The following is a 20,186-nucleotide window of genomic DNA, read 5'->3' on the forward strand; positions in this document are numbered from 1 at the left end:
ACCATACCACCGTTGCCATCCACTCCAGATCCATTGTTTCGCCCATGGCCACGCCGCCTAGACCCCTGCCAATGTCTCCATTTTCATCACCAGGGATGCCGTTTCAATCTCCTGCACCTGTTTTACCACCGATCACATCTTCGGTGAAGGGAGGAAATGCAGGGCTGTACCATACATGTGCAGGTCGCATTTGCACGCCCACCCTAAAGTACCTGGATTACGTTTGAACTGCCTCTGGTGTTATTCCCTTCAGAAAATTTCAGGGACAGTTTTTTTCCAGCTGTTATCAGGTAACTGAATCATCCTAGCACAACTAAGGACCAGTCCTGAACTACTATCGCCCTCATTGGTGCGCCTCGGACTATCCTTGATCAATCTTTGTTGGCTTTACCTTGCACTGAACGTTATTCCCTTATCATGTGTCTATACACTGTAAATGGCTTGATTGTAATTATATATTGTCTTTCCGCTGACTGGATGGCATGCAACAAAATCTTTTCACTGTACCTCTGTACAAGTGATGATAAACTAGACTGCAATACAATTTCCAACAGTTAATTATCCTACTAATCCACATATTTCTGAGATGTGGGAGGAAACTAGAGGATCTGGAAGAAATCCATGTGTGCACAGGAAGAACTTGCAAACTCCACAGTAACTGCATTAGAGGTCAGGGTTTAAAATGGATTGCAAGAGCATTCAGGAAGGCATCACATGTGTCATGTTTCACCGACAAGAGTATGTGGGGGTCAAGGGGAAATATTAGAAAGATCCTAGAAACAACTATTCCCCCTTTGCATCAAGTATCCTTTTCCTTATTCATGCTGCTTTTGCATAACCTTTATGTTACCTCAGAAATATGGAAGGAACTCATCTTAGATTGCAAGAGACTGTCCAAGAGGGTGTGTGCGTGTAACAGCGTTTTTGTAGATGATATCTTGCAAGGTCACAATATCGTTTTCATGCATTGCTTCGTAAACCTTGTATTCTCACTCTCGGAGGAGAGAATGCTCGTCTCTTCCTGCCAAACACCTTTTACGGTGGATGTGGCCTCCAATACACAGGATAGGTATACAGGTGCAGGTTTTCAGGAAAATTTAAGCTGTAAATTACACTTACGGTCTCTCTTCATGTATTGTTTGCAGTATCATTCTTTCAGAAGATAACCAGTAATGGAGATTATAATTTTTTTTCCCCGTCTCTAGTTCAAACTTTATTTCCAAATGTAATCACTTCCCCATATTATTTAAAAAAACAAGTTTAATTATCCTGCACCTGGCAAACATTCTTCAGACTGAATAGTTGAAGAGTCCACTTTCTTGTGATAAAGGACATGACGCTGGATCACACAAGAAAATCTCTATTCACTAACCCAGTTGGCAACTGTTGACAGGTGAATATTGAGTGCTGTAGCTTCAAAAGGAATGAAACCAGGAAAATAGTTTGGAATTAAGTCTGTTATGAAAAGAACATTTCTACTTTGTTTTCTTGAACAATGCCTGCAAATTCTGGTGCATTAAGAGAGCACAGACCACAAAGCTGTTTAACCTTTCAGGGAAGAAAGCCAGCCTGGTCCGTGGTGAGTTGTGAATATAAACTCATTAACTATTCAAAAAGCAGTTTAGATTAAAGCTATTTCTTTTTCTTAAGTAACGTCTTTTATTCCTTATTTCTTTATTCCTTATTTTCTCAATTTCTAACATTATTTTGTTTAGGTTAATAAAGAAACACTTAGCTCTCATTTTCTAGATTTGGCCAAGGGGTGCACATCTAATTAATGGTGAGTTCTACTAAGTACTTCCAGGAATTTTGGTTTTATTTCAGAATTCCAACATTTGCAAATTTTCTTTAAAATCCATGCATTGTTATATATTTATGCATTTTTTATCATCAATTTCTTCATAAAAGAGGATATTAATTAAGTGTACCTGATGTGCTAACACTTCTTTTAGACAGTGTCACAGAATATTAATCAGTTTTACTCCTACCTACATGTAATCTAATGCTATAGAACAGTTTAACAGTTGTTTAGAATATATGACATTTCAAAGTAGGTCAGTCTCTGGTAACATTAAATAAATGTTAAAAAATTGCACTCACATATTTTTTTGATCTGTAAGCAAAGTAGACTTATCCCTCACAGAGATACTAGTCAGAGTGATTTTATTTTAAGATAACGTTGCAAGAAAAAAAACAAAATTGTCAGGTGTTCCATAACTTTGGGCTTCCTGAGCTTATCCAGTTTTGGTTTCCCTCCCACCTTAAACTATCGTACATGATGTGGTGTAGGGTAAACTATCTTTTGTTCTTCCACCCTGGCTCTTTAGACTAATTCTCCTAGGTGGTCAACCTTGTGTGGTAACCATGGCGATTACCCTTGATTTGAGCCATGTTCACTTTAAAGGGAAGCATAGATCTGGAAAGCTAACTTGAGGGAAGGGGGCATGTGGGCTAGCAAATAAAAAAGCCAAATTATAAAGTGAAGTAACTGAAGGAATCTTGTCCTCAATTATTCATTTTCCTGGAGCATTGCTATTTGGTTATTGTCTGCCACTCTTCAGCTGAACAGAGCTCATTGATTGCATGGATACTGCATTATGCAAACCAGAAACTTAGAACTTCTTGCCTCCTTGCTCCAAGCAGTTAAAGTTCTGATTGAAGATTATAGGAATGGTTACAATTCCTCAACCTTTTTTTCCATCGCCTGCTCATCTGCTGGCCCAGCCTCTTGCACGTAAACAATGAATTCAGATGTCTCTTCACCATGAGTGTAAACAGTTACTGTCTCAATCCCTTCCACGTCATCAGAGGAGACGACCACTTGCTCCACAAGATGATGTCCTTCTACAAGCTCCATGGATGCCTGCTCCAAGGCCTGCTGAATCATCACCGTGTGATTGCCTGTTTCTTCATCTTCAGCCTGAAAGTAAAGAATACGTGCAAGTTACCAATTCAATCTTCTAATATAGAGCAGGTTAACATAAAAGCCATCTGATCACTCTCTTCTCACTTTGCTTCCTACTCTTCTAAAGGTGCAGACTTTTTCAAGACATCGAGCTGTAGCAGCAGTCCGAGACTTCAGTCAAGTGGCTAATATACTTCAACAATCAAAGATAGCAACAAATTAAATACCTTTAAATGAAAGATAGGAAATTACGTCATATCTATGGGTCAGGGAGAGAGTGAATCTGCGGTGAGGTAGAGAGTGAGTGTGTGCGTGAGGCAGGGAGTATCCGTGAGATAGAGAGAGTGTATGTGAGATAGAGTGAGTGTGTGCGTGAGGCAGAGTGTGCATGAGATAGAGATTTAAGATTCAATTTAATTGTCACATGTACCAATTAAGGTACAGTGAAATTTGAGTTACCATACAGCCATACTAAGTAAAAAGCAAAAATACACACAGCACATAAAAAATTTAACATAAACATCCACCACAGTGGAATCAACATTCCTCACTGTGAAGGAAGGCAATAAAGTTCAGTCATCTTCCTCCTTTGTTCACCAGTGGTCATGGCCTTTGAACGTGGCCATTGCCGACATTGTTCGAGCCCTCTCGTCGGGATGATCGAAACTTGGAAAATATGTGTGTAAAGAGTATGTGCTTGTGGTAGAGTGCTTCGGAACGGAGTTTCCTGGTGACTCTCCCCACTGAATGACAATTTTGTTATGAAAACTGATTTGCTTAAAAGTGGAATTCTCTGAACATCAGTTGACATAGTGATCTCAATGCTCACTGTTACAAATTGAGATAGCAGAATATTTTCCAATCAACCTGCATGGTGGAAATAACCTACACTATTGTTTATGTCTGATTTTAGTGCCTCATTACTGACATTAAAGGAATTCTGTCCCTTACTCTGGAATTCCATGCCATACCCTTCTCTCATTCCCTCCTCAAGGATGTTCTTCAAAAGCCTTATTTGACTGTGGTTTGTTCATCAAACATACGTATAATCTCCCTTACTTGAACGGCTGTCATTCTTTATTTACCCACAAACATTATTTACCTTGCCCCCCCCTCCCCCGACTCTGCACGCTCTCTCACACCACCTTTATTTTCCAATTTGTTTTTCCTTATTTTAGCAGATGCTATCATGGTTATACTGATTTTTAACAAAGCAATTGCCTTTGTAAAGAATATATGGCACAGTATTTCAGTATTTTATACTTTACAATTTGATAGCAAATCTTATTTCTTTCCGCTCTCTGGTCAAAATCTATATAACTAAAAATCTCATCTTGACCACTTCCTGTCTGCGCTGTATATTGATTTGAGAAAATACGCTACCTTATATCGCTATGATTTTTGGCAATCTTACTGACAAGTCCTCCTCCGCTGAGGCTGCACCGAGGATGTTTCCGTTCGATGGAAAATAAAAAAGTTATGAGTGTTTAAAAAATCTTGAGATCAGCTGATTGGTCCTCTCGCCTGTCAATCACCATGATGAAGGTAACGCCCCTTCCAGGGGGGCAGGACTTTAAAATGCCGGATGCTTGGACATGAGTCAGTCACTATGGAAGATCGCGTGGGAGAGGCCACAACCATGATTCTAAGCTGTGAATCAACTGGACTGTGAATCTGCAATGTACTTAGAAACATAGAAATTAGGTGCAGGTGTAGGCCATTCAGCCCTTCGAGCCTGCACCGCCATTCAATATGGTCATGGCTGATCATCTAACAGTATCCCGTACCTGTCTTCTCTCCATACCCTCTGATCCCCTTAGCCACAAGGGCCACATCTAACTCCCTCTTAAATATCGCCAATGAACTGGCCTCAACTACCCTCTGTGGGAGAGAATTCCAGAGATTCACCACTCTCTGTGTGAAAAAAGTTTTTCTCAGCTCGGTTTTAAAGGATTTCCCCCTTATCCTTAAGCTGTGACCCCTTGTCCTGGACTTGTCCAACATCGGGAACAATCTTCCTGCATCTAGCCTGTCCAACCCCTTAAGAATTTTGTAAGTTTCTATAGAATCCCCTCTCAATCTCCTAAATTCTAGAGAGTATAAACCAAGTCTATCCAGTCTTTCTTCATAAGACAGTCCTGACATCCCAGGAATCAGTCTGTTGAACCTTCTCTGCACTCCCTCTATGGCAATAATGTCCTTCCTCAGATTTGGAGACCAAAACTGTACGCAATACTGCAGGTGTGGTCTCACCAAGACCCTGTACAACTGCAGTAGAACCTCCCTGCTCCTATACTCAAATCCTTTTGCTATGAAAGCTAACATACCATTCGCTTTCTTCACTGCCTGCTGCACCTGCATGCCTACTTTCAATGACTGGTGTACCATGACACCCAGGTCTCGCTGCATCTCCCCTTTTCCTAATCGCCCACCATTTAGATAAAAGTCTGCTTTCCTGTTTTTGCCACCAAAATGGATAACCTCACATTTATCCACATTATACTGCATCTGTCAAACATTTGCCCAGCCTATCCAAGTCACCTTGCAGTCTTCCTCACAGCTAACACTGCCCCCCAGCTAGCATTGGAGATATCCCTCATCCACAGCTAACACTGCCCCCACTGAGCTTGCGTGTCATCCACCCGCTTGGAAAAGATATTTTACTTCAATCCAGACAGTTCTCTATCCACATCAATACTGAACCCCCATCATTTGTATATATCTTATTGTAAAAGCCTTCTGGAGCTGGGGTCCCAGCACTGAGCCTTTTATAAGATTCGTCAGACATGATTTACCGTACCATACTTTGTCCACTGCCCCACTTTCCATGTGCTGCTAAAAGGACCGACCAGCAGTTTAGCGATCTAACTGGTCTGTAACTTCCCCGTTTTCTCTTCCCTTCCTGTTTGCCAGACAGTTCTCTATCCACATCAATACTGAACCCCCAATGCCAGTTTCTTTCATAATCTATTTTTCCTTTCCGAATTAACCCTTTGTCCTCCTCTGCTGGTCTCTGAATTTCTTCCAGTCCTCTGGTATGCTGCTTTTTCTGGCTAATTGGTACGCATCATCCTTCGCTTTGATACTATCCGTGATTTCCCTTATTATCCACGGATGCACTACCTTCCCTGATTTATTATTTTGCCAAACTGGGATGAACAATTTTTGTAGTTCATCCATGCAGTCTTTAAATGTCTTCAATTGCATATCCACTGTCAACCCTTTTAGAATTAATTGCCAGTCAATCTTGGCCAATTCACGCCTCATACCCTCAAAGTTACCTTTCTTTAAGTTCAGAACCATTGTTTCTGAATTAACAATGTCACTCTCCATCCTAATGAAGAACTCAACCATATTATGGTCACTCGTGCCCAAGGGGGCACGTACAACAAGACTGCTAACTAACCCTTCCTCATTACTCAATACCCAGTCTAAAATAGCCTACTCTCTCGTTGTACTTGCAATAAATTATTTGTTAGCCCTTAATGAAAATGCAATGCGTTGTTTGGCCTGCCCTGTGCTTGAAACTGCAATGGAAATGGAAATGAAACAAAAATGCAATGAGCTGTTTGGCCTGCCCTGTGCTTGAAACTGCAATGGAAATGGAAATGAAATTAAAATGCAATGAGCTGTTTGGCCTGCCCTGTGCTTGAAACTGCAATGGAAATGGAAATGGAAATGAAATAAAAATGCAATCAGCTGTTTGGCCTGCCCTGTGCTTGATACTGCAATGGAAATGGAAATGAAATGAAAATGAAATGAGTTGTTTGGCCTGCCCTGTGCTTGAAATTGATACGGAAATGGAAATGAAATGAGTTGTTTGGCCTGCCTGTGCTTGGAATTGAAATGGAAATGAAATGAGTTGTTTGGCCTGCATGAAACTGCTAATTTCGGCCCACAAGGCCCCTATTAGCCAATAAACCAGTCCTTTTTGCCCAAAATGCCCGTATTAGCCCAGGAGGAGTATTTTGGCCTAAAAGGCCCGTGCCGCGCCAGAAAAAGTTCTGAAAAAGTGCCTTTCACTGAGATTTCACTCAGATGTTTTCTTAAAGTGCCCCTTTGGCCCATCAGGCCTGTACTAACCCAGGAGGAGTCCCTTCGGCCCATCACTAAGTCCCCCCCTGCAAGTATTAAACCTCACCCCATGAAAAATGTCTAAAATTGATTCTCCACCCTATCCCCCTTCTTTCTCAGTCTCTCACCTGCTTTTGGCAGAATTTCTGGCAGTTTCTAAGCTGCCAGCCCACCAGGCCTGAGTGACTGAGCTGCCAGCCCACCAGTATTACGTTGGGGGACCAGCCCTCCCGTGTGAACATGGGACCCAACGGGTCCCACTTAGTCTAGTTTATTAATAAAAATAGAGGTAAAGTAATATAATGCAGTCGATTACTTCATACACAGAAATACATAAATGAATGTAATGAACTTGTAAGAGAATCAGTAAAGGAGAAAGCATGAGAGACAAAGAAAGTGCAAAAGAATGCTGAAGAGACTGAATGAAAATACATGTAAGATCGCAAGTTTATGTGTGCAAATGTATGGGAGAATGTGACAGTGCAAGATAGACTGAAAGATGTAGGAGAGGGAATGTTAGTTTATGTGGGTGTGTAAAAGAAAATGATTGCCCAAGGTGGCATGTGTGTGACAGAGAAAGTGAGCACACGAGAAAGAGAGACATACAAGAATGTAGGTAAGGGTATTTGAGGCATTTGTGTGCTTTAGTGAGAGAGCGCGGGAGAGTGAGGGTGTGAGGGAATGAGAAGGTCTGAATTAGAGGGTTTGAATGAGAAGGCGTGAGAGAGAGGGGGCATGAGAGTGTACATGGGAGAGGGTGCGAGAGAGAGGGGGTGGGAGGGAGAGGGTGGGAGAGAGAGAAGGTGGGAGAGAGAGAGAGGGTGGGAGAGAGAGAGAGAGGGTGGGAGAGAGAGGGTGAGTGAAAGTGAGTGAGGGTGTGCGAGAATGAGGGCGTGAGAGAGTGAGGGCATGAGAGAGAGTGAGGGCATGAGAGAGAGAGAGGGAGAGAGAGAGAGGGGCGGGAGAGAGAGGGCGGGAGAGAGAGGGCGGGGAGAGAGAGGGCGGAGAGAGAGGGTCATGAGGAAGAGCGTGAGATAGAAAGGGCATGAGAGTGAGCGAGTGTGAGAATGAGAGCGTGAGAGAGAGTGAGGGCATGAGAGAGAGTGAGGGCGTGAGAGAGGGAGAGAGGGAGAGAGAGAGAGAGAGAGAGAGAGGACGTGACAGAGTGAGAGCATGGGAGAGAGAGTCATGAGCAAGAGCAAGACAGGGAGTGAGATTGTGAGGGCATGAGAGGACAGAGGGCTTGAGAGTGAGAGAGTGAGAGGGTGTGAGAGAGAGAGGGCGTGAGAGGGAGAGAAGTAGGTGCGAGTGTTCGGAGAGAGGGTGCACTGGGGGGGGGGGGGGGAGAAGATGTGAATAATGGTATTCACCTTAGGGGCAGTGAACCCTGTAATAAGAGCCTCAAACCAGTCCAGATCAATGCAGCCGGGTGTTGTAGTGGTAAAGCTATTGAGAGGCAGAGGCGGAGACCCGGGTTCGATCCCGACTTTGGGCGCTTGTCGGTACGGAGTTCGTACATTCTCCCTGTGACCTGCGTGGGTTTTCACTGAAATCTTTGGCTTCCTCCAACATTCCAAAGATGTACAGGTTTGTAGGTTAATTGGCTTGCTATAAATGTAAAAATGCTGCTACTTTGTGTAGAATAGTGTTAATGTGCGGCACTGGTCAGCCGAAGGGCCCGTTTCCGCGGGACAGAAATTAAACTAATCTCTAAACTAAACAAAGACGGTCTCGCTATCCAATCACTTGGGTCAGTCCATCTCATTTCACCATGCTTACATCTTTGAAAAATACAAACTGCCATTAAAATAAAATAAGCTGCATAACCATTCATATACATAAACATACATACACATTGGTGTGTCACAAAAATGCTACTTTCAAGCAACAGTTGGTAACATTCAGAGATTGAGACAGAATGAAACTTTTGACATTACAGTGCAGTGATAGTTAGTTCCAGATAAAGGACATTGGGAACTTACTTGTTCTACCACTGTTAATGTGCCAGGTGCCATGGTAACTACAGAAGCCACAGCACCATCGTGGTGCTCAGGTGTTAATCCAATGATCTGCTGGAAAATGTTCACAGCTGTTGAGTCCATTCTATCACCTAGAATAAGAAACAACAGGAATAAATTGAAAGGCATAGAATGGATGTGGAAAGGATGTTTCCTCTGGTGTGAGAGTCTAGGACCAGAGGTCAATAGCCTCAGAATTAAAGGGTGCCTTTCTAAAAAAGGCAAGGTGGAACTTCTTTAGTCAGAGGGTAGTTAATCTATGGAACATTGCCACAGATGGGTGTGGAGGCCGTCAGTGGATATTTTTAAGGCAGAGATTGACAAATTCTTGATTAGAACGGGGGTCAATAGTTATGGTGAGAAGGCAGGAAAATGGGATTAGGATGCAGAGATTAGCCAATGATTAAATGGCAGAGTAGACTCGATGGGCCGAATGGCCTAATTTTACTCCCATAACGCAAACGTGAAATTCAATGAAGTGTTTCTCACCCACTTCCCCCTTCCCCCTTCCCAACTTCCCCCTTCCACCTATTTTTTCTTTAAATATAGTTTCACACTTGTGAACCCAACTGCTAATCTTTTTTAGTACTCTGGGGCTAAGGTGATTAGTAGCACCCAGCCACTGTCTTCAACACAAATCAGAAAGAACCCATGTTTTAACCTGCATCTAATGCTTCATCTTCAATTAAGATGATTTGCATGAAGTTTTGATTTCCAATCCTTTATGATTTTATATAAAACTAGTAAACTATGTCTAGTCTGACAAATTTAACTTTGTTTTAAATGATAATATAAATAATGACGGGTCTCGACCTGAAATGTTGCCTATTTCCTTAGCTCAATAGATGCTGCCTCACCCGCTGAGTTTCTCCAGTATTTTTGTCTACCTTCGATTTTCCAGCATCTGCAGTTCCTTCTTGAACATATAAATAATGGAGCTTGGATAGAGGCTTTAAGTAACTCCTGAAGTCATAGAGTCAACCAGCAGGGAAACAGGTCCATTGGCCCAACTCATCCAGGCTGACCAAGATGCCTCATCTAAGCCATTTATATTTATCTATACTTTGCCAGTATCTCTCTCTACCTTTCTTATCCATGCAACACGTGGCACAATTTTCTGTTTACATTGTGCCAAAATTAAACTGGAAATGTTTAGAGTAATCTACAATGGTAATCGTTAACAGAAATGACGCATTTGAGTTGTGTCACCCAGTACATGACCCCAACATGAGGTTTGGGCAGGGACTGAGAGGACAACGGCCATGATAGATAGTTCAAAGTGCACCGAAGAACAGCAGGACCCAGGGATTAATGATTGGATGGCGAGGCCTGGAGCTCCGTAGTGGATGATTTAGAAATGTCGGTGGGGTTTGAATCAGGGGCAATGATGGACAATTGTAGTGCTTGAATAAGAGGAGGATAGAAATGTGGGACTAGTTGTTGTTGGGGCTGTTTGGTGGTGGATTGTTCGACGTAAATCCTTGTTCAAGGTGTATCGTGGTCCTATCCCCGAACTCTACCTCCGGCTACATTGACGACTGCATTGGTGTTACCTCCTGCACCCATGCAGAACTCACTGACTTCATCCATTTCACCACTAACTTCCATCCAGCACTCAAATTCACCTGAACCATTTCCGACATCTCCCTACCATTTCTTGACCTCACTATCTCCATCGCAGGTAACAAGACTACTGACCGACATCTACTACAAACCCACTGACTCCCATAGCTATCTGGACTACACTTCTTCCCACCCTGCTTCCTGTAAGGACTCTATCCCCTACTCCCAATTCCTCCGTCTGCACCGCGTCTGCACCCAGGATGAGGTGTTCCAAACCAGGGCATCGGAGATGTCACTTTCTTTAGGGAACGGGGGGATCCCCTCTTCGACAATAGATGAGGCTCTCACCAGGGTCTCTTCTATATCCCGTAGCTCCGCTCTCACTCCCCCCACTTGTAACAAGGACAGAGTTCCCCTTGTCCTCACCTTCCACCCGTTACATGCAACAGATAATCCTCCAACATTTTTGCCATCTCCAACGGGATCCACCACTGGCCACATCTTCCCATCTCCTCCCCTTTCGGCTTTCTGCAGAGACCGCTCCCTCCGCAAATCCCTGGTCAATTTGTCCCTTCCCACCTAAAACCACCCCCTCCCCTGGTACTTTCCCTTGCAACTGCAGGAAATGCTATACTTGTCCCTTTACCTACCCTCTCGACTCCATCCAAGGACCCAAGTAGTCTTTCCGGGTGAGGCAGAGGTTCACCTGCACCTTCTCCAACGTCATCTATTGCATCCATTGCTCTAGGTGTCAACTGCTCTACATCGGTGAGACCAAGCGGAGGCTTGGCGATCGCTTCATCCAACATCTCCACACAGTTCGCATTAACCAACCCAATTTCCCGGTGGCTCAGCCCTTCAACTCCCCCTCCCATTCCGTATCCGACCTTTCTGTCCTGGACCTCCTCCATGGCCAGAGTGGGTCCGACCGCAAATTGGAGGAGCAGCACCTCATATTTTGCTTGGGCAGTTTACACCCCAGCGGTATGAATGTTGACCTCCAATTTCAGGTAGTCCTTGCTTTCTCCCTTCTTCCACGCCCCTTCCCAGATCTCTGACAGCCCACTGTCTCCGCCTCATCCTTTCTTCCCCCCCCACATCAGTCTGAAGAAGGGTCTCGACCCGAAACATCACCTATTCCTTCGCTCCATAGATGCTGCCTCACCCGCTGAGTTTCTCCAGCATTTTTGTCTACCTTCTTATATTGTTAGTAACTTATATAATCATCAACTCTTAAAAGGATCACACTAAATTGAAACCATTGGCTACATTGTTTCTCTAATACAGGGGTCGGCCACCTACAGCCCCTGGTCCAAATGCGGACCGTAACCCAAAATCATCTGGCCCGCAGGCGGATTTTTGCCCCGTAATCATCTGGCCTGCCGATGGCCGAGCACCGAGCTCTGGCTGTACTGCATCCTGCGCAAAGCCGCGCACCTTCTGTGAACACGCGATTTGATGCCTGCCATCCGGTGCGGGATCCATGTGTGCACGTGATAGATGTGGCCCGCCATCTACACACAGACATGCGTCCTGGCCCCTATGCAGAACAAGGTTGCTGCTCTAATATAAACATTGTTAAAGTAATACAATAAGCATACGTGTCAGTCATAGCAAAGCATTCAACAAGTTCCACATGGTAAGCTGCACTGGAAGGTTAGATCACATGGAATCCAAGCAGAGATAGCAGAATGGATAGAAATTTGGCGTCATGGAAGGAAGCAGACGGTGATTGCGGATGTTTGCTTCTCAGACTGGGCCCATTACTGATTGTCATCTATATCAATGATTTGAATTAGAATGTACATGGCAAGATTAGCAAGTTTGCAGATGATACAAAAGTGGGTGGTATTGCAGATAGTGGAGATGGTTGTCAAAAATTGCAGCAGGATCTTCATCGGTTGATTAGGTGGGCTGAGGAATGACTGATGGAAGAAATGTGAGATCTTGCATTTTGGAAAATGTAACATAGACAGGATATACACAGTGATTGGTAGGGCTCTGGGAACTGCTATAGAGCAGAGGGATCTAGGAGTGCATGTAATTAGTTCCTTGAAGGTGGCGTCACAGGTAGATGGGGTGGTCAAAAAGGTTTTTGGCACATTGGCTTTCATCAGTCAGAGTATTGAGTAAAGAAGTTGGGAGTAAATGTAACAGTTATTCAGATGTTGGCAATGCTGCATTGTTTCCCCCGTAATCATCTGGCCTGCCGAAGGGTTCAGTTTTGGACACCATGTTATAGGAACGTGTTTTTAAGTTGGAAAGTGTTTTTAAGTTGGAAAGGGTGCCGAGAAGATTTACAAGGATGTTGCCAGGAGTTGAGCAGGCTGGGACTCTATTCCCTGGAGCGCAGGAGGATGAGGGGTGATCTTAGAGTTGTGGAAAATCATGAGAGGAATAGATCGAGTGGCTGCAGAGTGGGGGAATTGAGAACCAGGGGTAATTGGTTTAAGGTGAAGTGAGAATGATTTTATAGGAATCTGAGGGGGTAACTATAGCTCACAAAAGGTGGTGGGTGTATGGAATGAGCTGCTAGAGGAGGTAGTTGAGGCACGGACTATCACAACGTTTAAGAGACAATTAGACAGGCACATGGATGGGACAGGTTTAGAGGAATATGGGCCAAACGCAGGCAGCTAATGTAGATAGTGTAGATGGGACATGATGTGGGAAAGTTAGGCCGAAGGGCCTGCTTCCTCTCTGTGTGACTATATGTTCATAATGACAACATTTAAAGAAGACTTGGACTGGTACATTGATAGGAAAGGTTTAGAGGGATAAGGATCAAGTGCAGGCAAACGGGACAAACTCAAATGGGACATCTTGGTCGGCAAGGATGAGTTGGGCCAAAAGGCCTGTTTCTCTGCTGTATGACTATACCAGAAAATATCCACAGTTACACTGTTTTACTCACCATTCTCTGTATTGTACCGTAAGTCCTGAAGAGCTGCCACTGCTGCTTGGGCACCTTGGACATCCTCTTCACACTCTGCTATATGAAAGTACTGTGTTTGAGTCTGCTCTGCAGGAGCTTCAAGAACCTGCTGAACATAAACATAGATATATGCAAAAGGACTTATTTCAATATAAAACATTTTCTTTTATTCAATTAAAACAGTGCTATTTTTCGAAAATGAACATTACATTTTTGCTTATTTTCATACTCAGTGTTAACATATTGCAATCTAAGGACGGGAGCAGGGAAATGTTTTTTTACATTTCTTCTTCCTTGATAACTTTCAGAATAAAGGCAGATTTAACTATTATTGCTATCTCGTTTCAATTTTTGTTGGATTAACCTTCAAACTTCGTGTTTCATCATTCTGAAACCAATTTTCACTATTTACTGGTGACCAAGTCCATAAAGGGCAATTTGCAAGCTCTCGCTTTGAGCATTAAGTACATTTAAATTAGAGACCACATATTTGTACCGCCGCCATATCACACTCCCTATCTCATGTACAGACAGTTTTATACTCTCGTCATGTATTACTAATGGCTTAACTGAGAAGAAAACTATTAAACAAAATTATAGTTATAAATAGTGATTCAGGGATGAGAAATAATGTGTCACAACCATTTAAATCATTTTCAGTTATTAGTGTACATTTGTTCCATTGATTGCCACACCTTGGTCACTTTGGTGTTGGATCTCCGGCTTAGGTTTTCTGTCCTGTATACCACAATCTACAAATCCTTTCCCCCAATTTCCCACATTGTTCAAGCACAATCAATCTCCATGCATTTCATCTTCAAAACCTCCAAATTAAGGGAAGGTCCTGGCAAGCGGAGAGGAGGTAGGGCCGAGGACAGAATGTTCAGAGACGGTTAGGCTGAGGAATGGCCACAGAGAGGCAGTCTGGCCGCACGACCGAGAACACAGAGGGACCTGAAGGAGGGGGGCCACCATGAACAAACAGGGACTCGGTGGGGAGGGGGGATCGAGAACAAAGGGGGACCCAGGTGGGGGGTTTGCCGAGAATGAAGAGGGACTAACATGACTCTAATAAGTACTTTTGTAATATTGTCAGTGCCAGAAACGTGCCGACTTTGTTGTGTATTGTGTGCAAAAACAAAGAGTTTAATTGTACGTAGTACAACAATAAAGTATCATGGTTTCCTCTCCATCGATATCCATCCTTAAAATCCATTGGATCACACACTTGCTTTATCTACATCCAACCCAATTTCTATTTGCAAACCCAATTATTTCTTTGTTTTTGTTTTGTTGTGGCAGTGCAGGCTTAAATACCATCGAGACACAAGAGATTGTAGACGCTAGAATTTGGAGCAGAAAATAAACTGCTGGAGGAATCCAGCAAGCCAAGCAACAACTGGGTTTCAACAACTAAGTGATCTGGGTTTCAACAACTAAGTTACAGAGAAAGGTTGAATAAGTTAGGTCTTTATTCTCTGGAGCGCAGAAGGTTAAGGGGGGATTTGATAGAGGTCTTTAAAATGATGAGAGGGATAGACAGAGTTGATGTGGATCAGCTTTTCCCTTTGAGAATAGGGAAGATTCAAACAAGAGGACATGACTTCAGAATTAAGGGACAGAAGTTTAGGGGTAACATGAGGGGGAACTTCTTTACTCAGAGAGTGGTAGCGGTGTGGAATGAGTTTCCAGTGGAAGTGGTGGAGGCAGGTTCGTTGGTATCATTTAAAAATAAATTGGATAGGCATATGGATGAGAAGGGAATGGAGGGTTATGGTATGAGTGCAGGCAGGTGGGACTAAGGGAAAAAAGTTGTTCGGCACGGACTTGTAGGGCCGAGATGGCCTGTTTCCGTGCTGTAATTGTTATATGGTTATATGGTTATAACATCTATGTTTGGGATGGCTGATGTGTTTGGTTGAGAGACAATGAGTGCAGGTCAAAGAAAGCCAGTGTACAGAAATGATGGGAAAGGGTGAGACAGGGGTTGGTTGTTAGATGGAACCAGATTAGGAGGGGAAATGATGACCAGATGGAGCCATGTGGGAGAGACAATATGAACGATAAAATAAAGGAGAAGGAACTCTTGTGGATGGGTATGTGGGTGGTGAGCAGGTGGGGTGGGATTACGAGTCTTGGTATTGAAGGGGTGGGGAGGGATGGATATAGTAAACAAAAAGAGAAAGAGAGTCTGAGTGGACAAATGGGTTTGGGGAAGGAAAACAAAGGGTGTGTGTTATCTGAAAAAGGGTGTAATTAACCAAACGGAATACAATATGTTGTTCTATTTTGTTTTGTGATACTTTTAGTACCGGCCAGAGTTTTTTTACGCTCAATAACTTTTCTTTCAATCCCTCCCACTTTCTACAAATTAAAGATACAGTCAATGGTATTTGCACGGGCCACGCACTTTCTTATAGTTTCTCTCTCCTCCTTATCTGTTCTCAAGAAGAGGCTTTCCACTCCAAGACTTCTTAAATGTCCACCTTTTTCAGGAAATGTAGCTTTCCCTCTTCCGTGGTCGATAGAGCTCCCACACACACTTCCTCCATTGCCAATCGCTTGCTCTCACCTCATATCTCCCAGACTGAACGGAGATAAAGGTCCCTTGCTACTCACCTTTCACCCTACTGGCATCCTCATTCAATATATCATCCATCGGTTGTAGAAACAAACTACAAATGCTGGTTTACACCAAAGATAGACACAAAGCGCTGGAGCTGGTTAGGTGGCATCATTGAAGAAAAAAAAGATGTATAACGTGTCGGGTCAGAACCCTTCTTCAGACTTCAGACAGTCGGAAGAAGGGTTCGGACCTGAAACGTCACCCATCCTTTTCCTCCCGAAATGCTTGCTGACCCACTGAGTTACTCCAGCACTTTGTGTCTATTTTCCATATCATCCAATGGGATTCGGCACTAGTCACATCTTCTCCACTGGCCACAAACTCTTTGAATCACTTCCCTCTGGAAGGCGACTCCGGAATGTCAAAGCTGCCACAGCCAGATATAAAAACAGTTTTTGTCCACAAGTAGTTGCCCTACTCAACTGCCAACAATCTGTAGCCTCTCTTTGATCTGGTATTTTGTTGGTTCACATGTTTGATCAAAGGTGTTTTATCATTCATGTTTCATTATTATTGTTTAGTATTTTCGGAGTCATTCGTAACTATTACTGTATGTCATGTTGTTACTTGTGGGCGGAGCACCAAGGCAAATTCCTTGTATGTGAATACTTGGCCAATAAACTTACTTACTTATTTAAGTAGGTTTTCTGAAGAAGGGTTTCAGCCCGAAACGTTGCCTATTTCCTTCGCTCCAAAGATGCTGCTGCACCCGCTGAGTTTCTCCAGCATTTTTATCTATTTCGATTTTCCAGCATCTGCAGTTCCTTCTTAAACAATTACTTACTTACTTAATATCCTGCTTTCTGCAGGTACTACTCTCGCTGTGACTCCTTGGTCTGCTCATTACTTCCCACCCAAGCCTCCCCGTCTCCACCACTTTCTCCTGCAACTTGAAGTGCAACACTTATCCTTTCCCCTTTACCCCACCATTCAGGGACCAAATAGACCTAGTCTATTGCATAAATGCTCTCGACGCTGCCTTTTCGATTGCACCAAGACCAAGTACAGACTCGGCAATTGCTTTGCGGAGTACCCATGCTCTGTCGGCAATGGCCATCTTGAGATTCCAATTGCATGCCATTTCAACTCCCTTTCTCATTCCTACACTGACCTGTCTGTCCTTGACCTTTTGCACTGCCTTGGTGAGGCCAAATGTAAACTGAAACAATGGGTAGCCACGTGGGTTGATCAAACTCAATGGTATGAACTCTGACATTTCCAATTTCAACTAATCCACTGTGTTCTTTTCCTAACCCCACCAGTCCACCAGAATTGTATTGAAGTTACTCACATAGGCTACTCACAAAGTATTTCTCAATCCCAGAACTTCCATTGCTAAGAAGGGCTGTGGCTTCAGGAGTAAGGAAATGACAATCTCTTTAGGCTCTTTTTCAAGTTACACATCATTCTGACTTGGAAATACATCAATCTTTCATTATTGCTGGACATAAATCCTAGAACTCTCATCACAATATCATTATGGGAAAACAAGGAGTACAATGGTTCAAAAAGCTGGCTTTGTGAGCAACCCCAAACCCAAATAAATGAACAGATAGAGAACTTAATTTTATAACATTTGTGTTCAAAAATCAATCATAAAATCTAGATTACAGCAACACATAGAATCTATAGATGAGAGGAAAGTAGGTACCTGCTCTATGGCTTCTCCTTCTATGCTACCCACAATCTTCAGTCCATGCTTGTTTTTCAGGTGTCTGTTCAATTCCCATTTGGTACCATATACAAAACTGCACACTGGACACTTTACACCGCCTTTTAAAAGAGAGTAAAATATTTTTATTGAAGAAATCTGATAAGTGTACCTAGCTGATTTAGAAACTCCAAAGTTATCGAGTTTTGCGCATCCTGATTTAAATGATAATTCTGATGATGGGTCTCGAACCCGAATCATCACCTTTTCCTTCGCTCCATAGATGCTGCCTCACCCGCTGAGTTTCTCCAGCATTTTTATCTACCTCTGATTGAAATGATGATTTGTTTTCAATACCACACGCAAAATGATTGAGAATGTAAATAGTTTTGATGCAACAGAGATCTATTACACTGTTGGTAGCAAGTCCGTTTGCCATATCACCATTAACCATGGAGTAGAATGGTTAAGGTGGAAGGAATAGTTACAGGGTTGTCGCATTGGGCAATTTTAACTTCCCCAATATTAACAGGATCTTAGTGCAAAAGGCTTAGAAATGGCAGAATTTGTTAGGAGTATCCAAATGTGTTTCCTGAAACCATGGATAATCCACATAAAGGAGACTAAAAATGATGATGGAGAGTGATACTGTTTTCTCCCTGTGATTAATAAAATTATTATTCAGAGAAGAGTTAAAAGTCAACGAAGAGAGTGAATCTGAGGTAGTATGTGGGTGAAACCGTGCAAGGAATCAATTTTTCCTCTCCCAAAATAAAGCAAAAAGCTTTAGAATTATCTCTATGGTAATGTTGTGCTGATCTCTTGGTTTTATTTATGTATTATTCAGGACTAATGGCAGATAAAATCCTCAAAGGGATTGAAACAAACATGTGCATGTAGATCACGGGATATCAAGCATCAGCTGGGCACAATCAAAACATACATCCTGCTGTTATGCTTCTTAACCATTTACTTTGATCAAATCATCATCCGCCAGTGATCTTAAATATTGAAAGTCAAATCAAAATTCATGAGATCATATGCACACAAGGAACAGTAATGTTATCTGACCTTTTGAGCCTATTTTCCCATTTGTCAAGTTTCCTGAATATAGTAATGAACAATGCATTCAGTATGCTTGTCTTCGGGCATGGAGAATAGAAGTTGGGACAAAATGCTACAGTTTTACAAAACATTGGCTAGACCATACTCAGACTTAATTGGCTGTTATGTTATTCCACTTTTGCATCCTACACATTAGGGGCAATTTATAGAAACCTCCAAACCTGCACCTCTTTGGAAAGTAGGAGAAAACCGGAGCACCCAGAGAAAACTCATGCGGTCACTGGAAGAAAGTAAAATCTCAGCACCTATAATCAGGATCGAACCTGGGTCTCCAGTGCTGTGCTCTACAGCTGCACCTCTGTACTGCCTTCTGTGCCGGCCAATATATAAATTCAGTACTGGAGTCGGCCACTCAGCCCCTCAAGCCTGCTCAGCCATTTAATAAGGTTATGATCAATTTAACTAACCAAAGGAACTTTTCATTAACTTGCTCATCAAGAATCTACCTCTGCCTTGAAAATATTTCCAGACTCCTCTTTCTCTTTGAGGAAAACAATTCTGAAGAGTCACAACGCTCTGACAGTAAAGAAAATTGATCAACTCGGTCTTAAAAGGGCAATCACTTTGTGGCTCTTGGTTCTAGATTCTTCCAGAAGAGGAAACATCCTTTACACATTCTCAAAACCCCTCAGGGTCTAGTATGTTGGGTCTAGGATAGTACCTGGCCCTCAACACCAGCAAAACCAAGGAACTGATTGTGGACTTTGGAAGGAGTAGGATGGGGACCCACAGTCCCGTTTATATCAATGGGTCGATGGTTGAAAGGGTCAAGAGCTTCAAATTCCTGGGCGTGCACATCTCTGAAGATCTTTCTTGGTCCGAGAACACTAATGCAATTATCAAGAAAGGACATCAGCGCCTCGACTTCCTGAGAAGATTACGGAGAGTCGGTTTGTCAAGGAGGACTCTCTCTAACTTCTACAGGTGCACAGTAGAGAGCATGCTGACCGGTTGCATCGTGGCTTGGTTCGGCAACATGAGCACACTGGAGAGGAAAAGACTACAAAAAGTAGTAAACACTGCCCTGTCCATCATCGGCTCTGACCTTCCTTCCATCGAAAGGATTTATCGCAGTCGCTGCCTTAAAAAGGCTGGCAGTATCATCAAAGACCCACACCATCCTGGCCACAGACTAATCTCCCTGCTACCTTCAGGTAGAAGGCACAGGAGCCTGAAGACTGCAACAACCAGGTTCAGGAATAGCTACTTCCCCACAGCCATCAGACTATTAAACCTGGCTCGGACAAAACTCTGATCATTAATAACCCATTATCTGTTATTTGCACTTT

General features: G+C 43.0%; 1 protein-coding gene across 5 annotated transcripts in view; it reads right to left on the reverse strand.

Moving 5' to 3' along the window:
- Positions 1-1,798: 1,798 nt before the first annotated feature.
- Positions 1,799-20,186, reverse strand: part of LOC129696202 (zinc finger protein ZFAT-like) — a 95,143-nt gene continuing 76,755 nt past the window's right edge. For 4 of the 5 annotated variants that reach the window (XM_055633847.1, XM_055633849.1, XM_055633850.1 and 1 more), the window contains exons 13-16: positions 17,773-17,894; positions 13,475-13,604; positions 8,962-9,089; positions 1,799-2,920 (exon numbers count right to left, since the gene is read on the reverse strand). In XM_055633847.1, coding sequence (XP_055489822.1) covers positions 2,675-2,920; positions 8,962-9,089; positions 13,475-13,604; positions 17,773-17,894 — 626 coding nt within the window. In that variant the 3' untranslated portion in view covers positions 1,799-2,674. The remainder of the gene's footprint in view (positions 2,921-8,961; positions 9,090-13,474; positions 13,605-17,772; positions 17,895-20,186) is intronic. The other variant, XM_055633848.1, reaches the window with a different exon arrangement.

The sequence above is a fragment of the Leucoraja erinacea genome, chromosome 4, assembly GCF_028641065.1.
Source record: "Leucoraja erinacea ecotype New England chromosome 4, Leri_hhj_1, whole genome shotgun sequence".
In the NCBI taxonomy this organism is placed as follows: Eukaryota; Metazoa; Chordata; class Chondrichthyes; order Rajiformes; family Rajidae; genus Leucoraja; species Leucoraja erinaceus.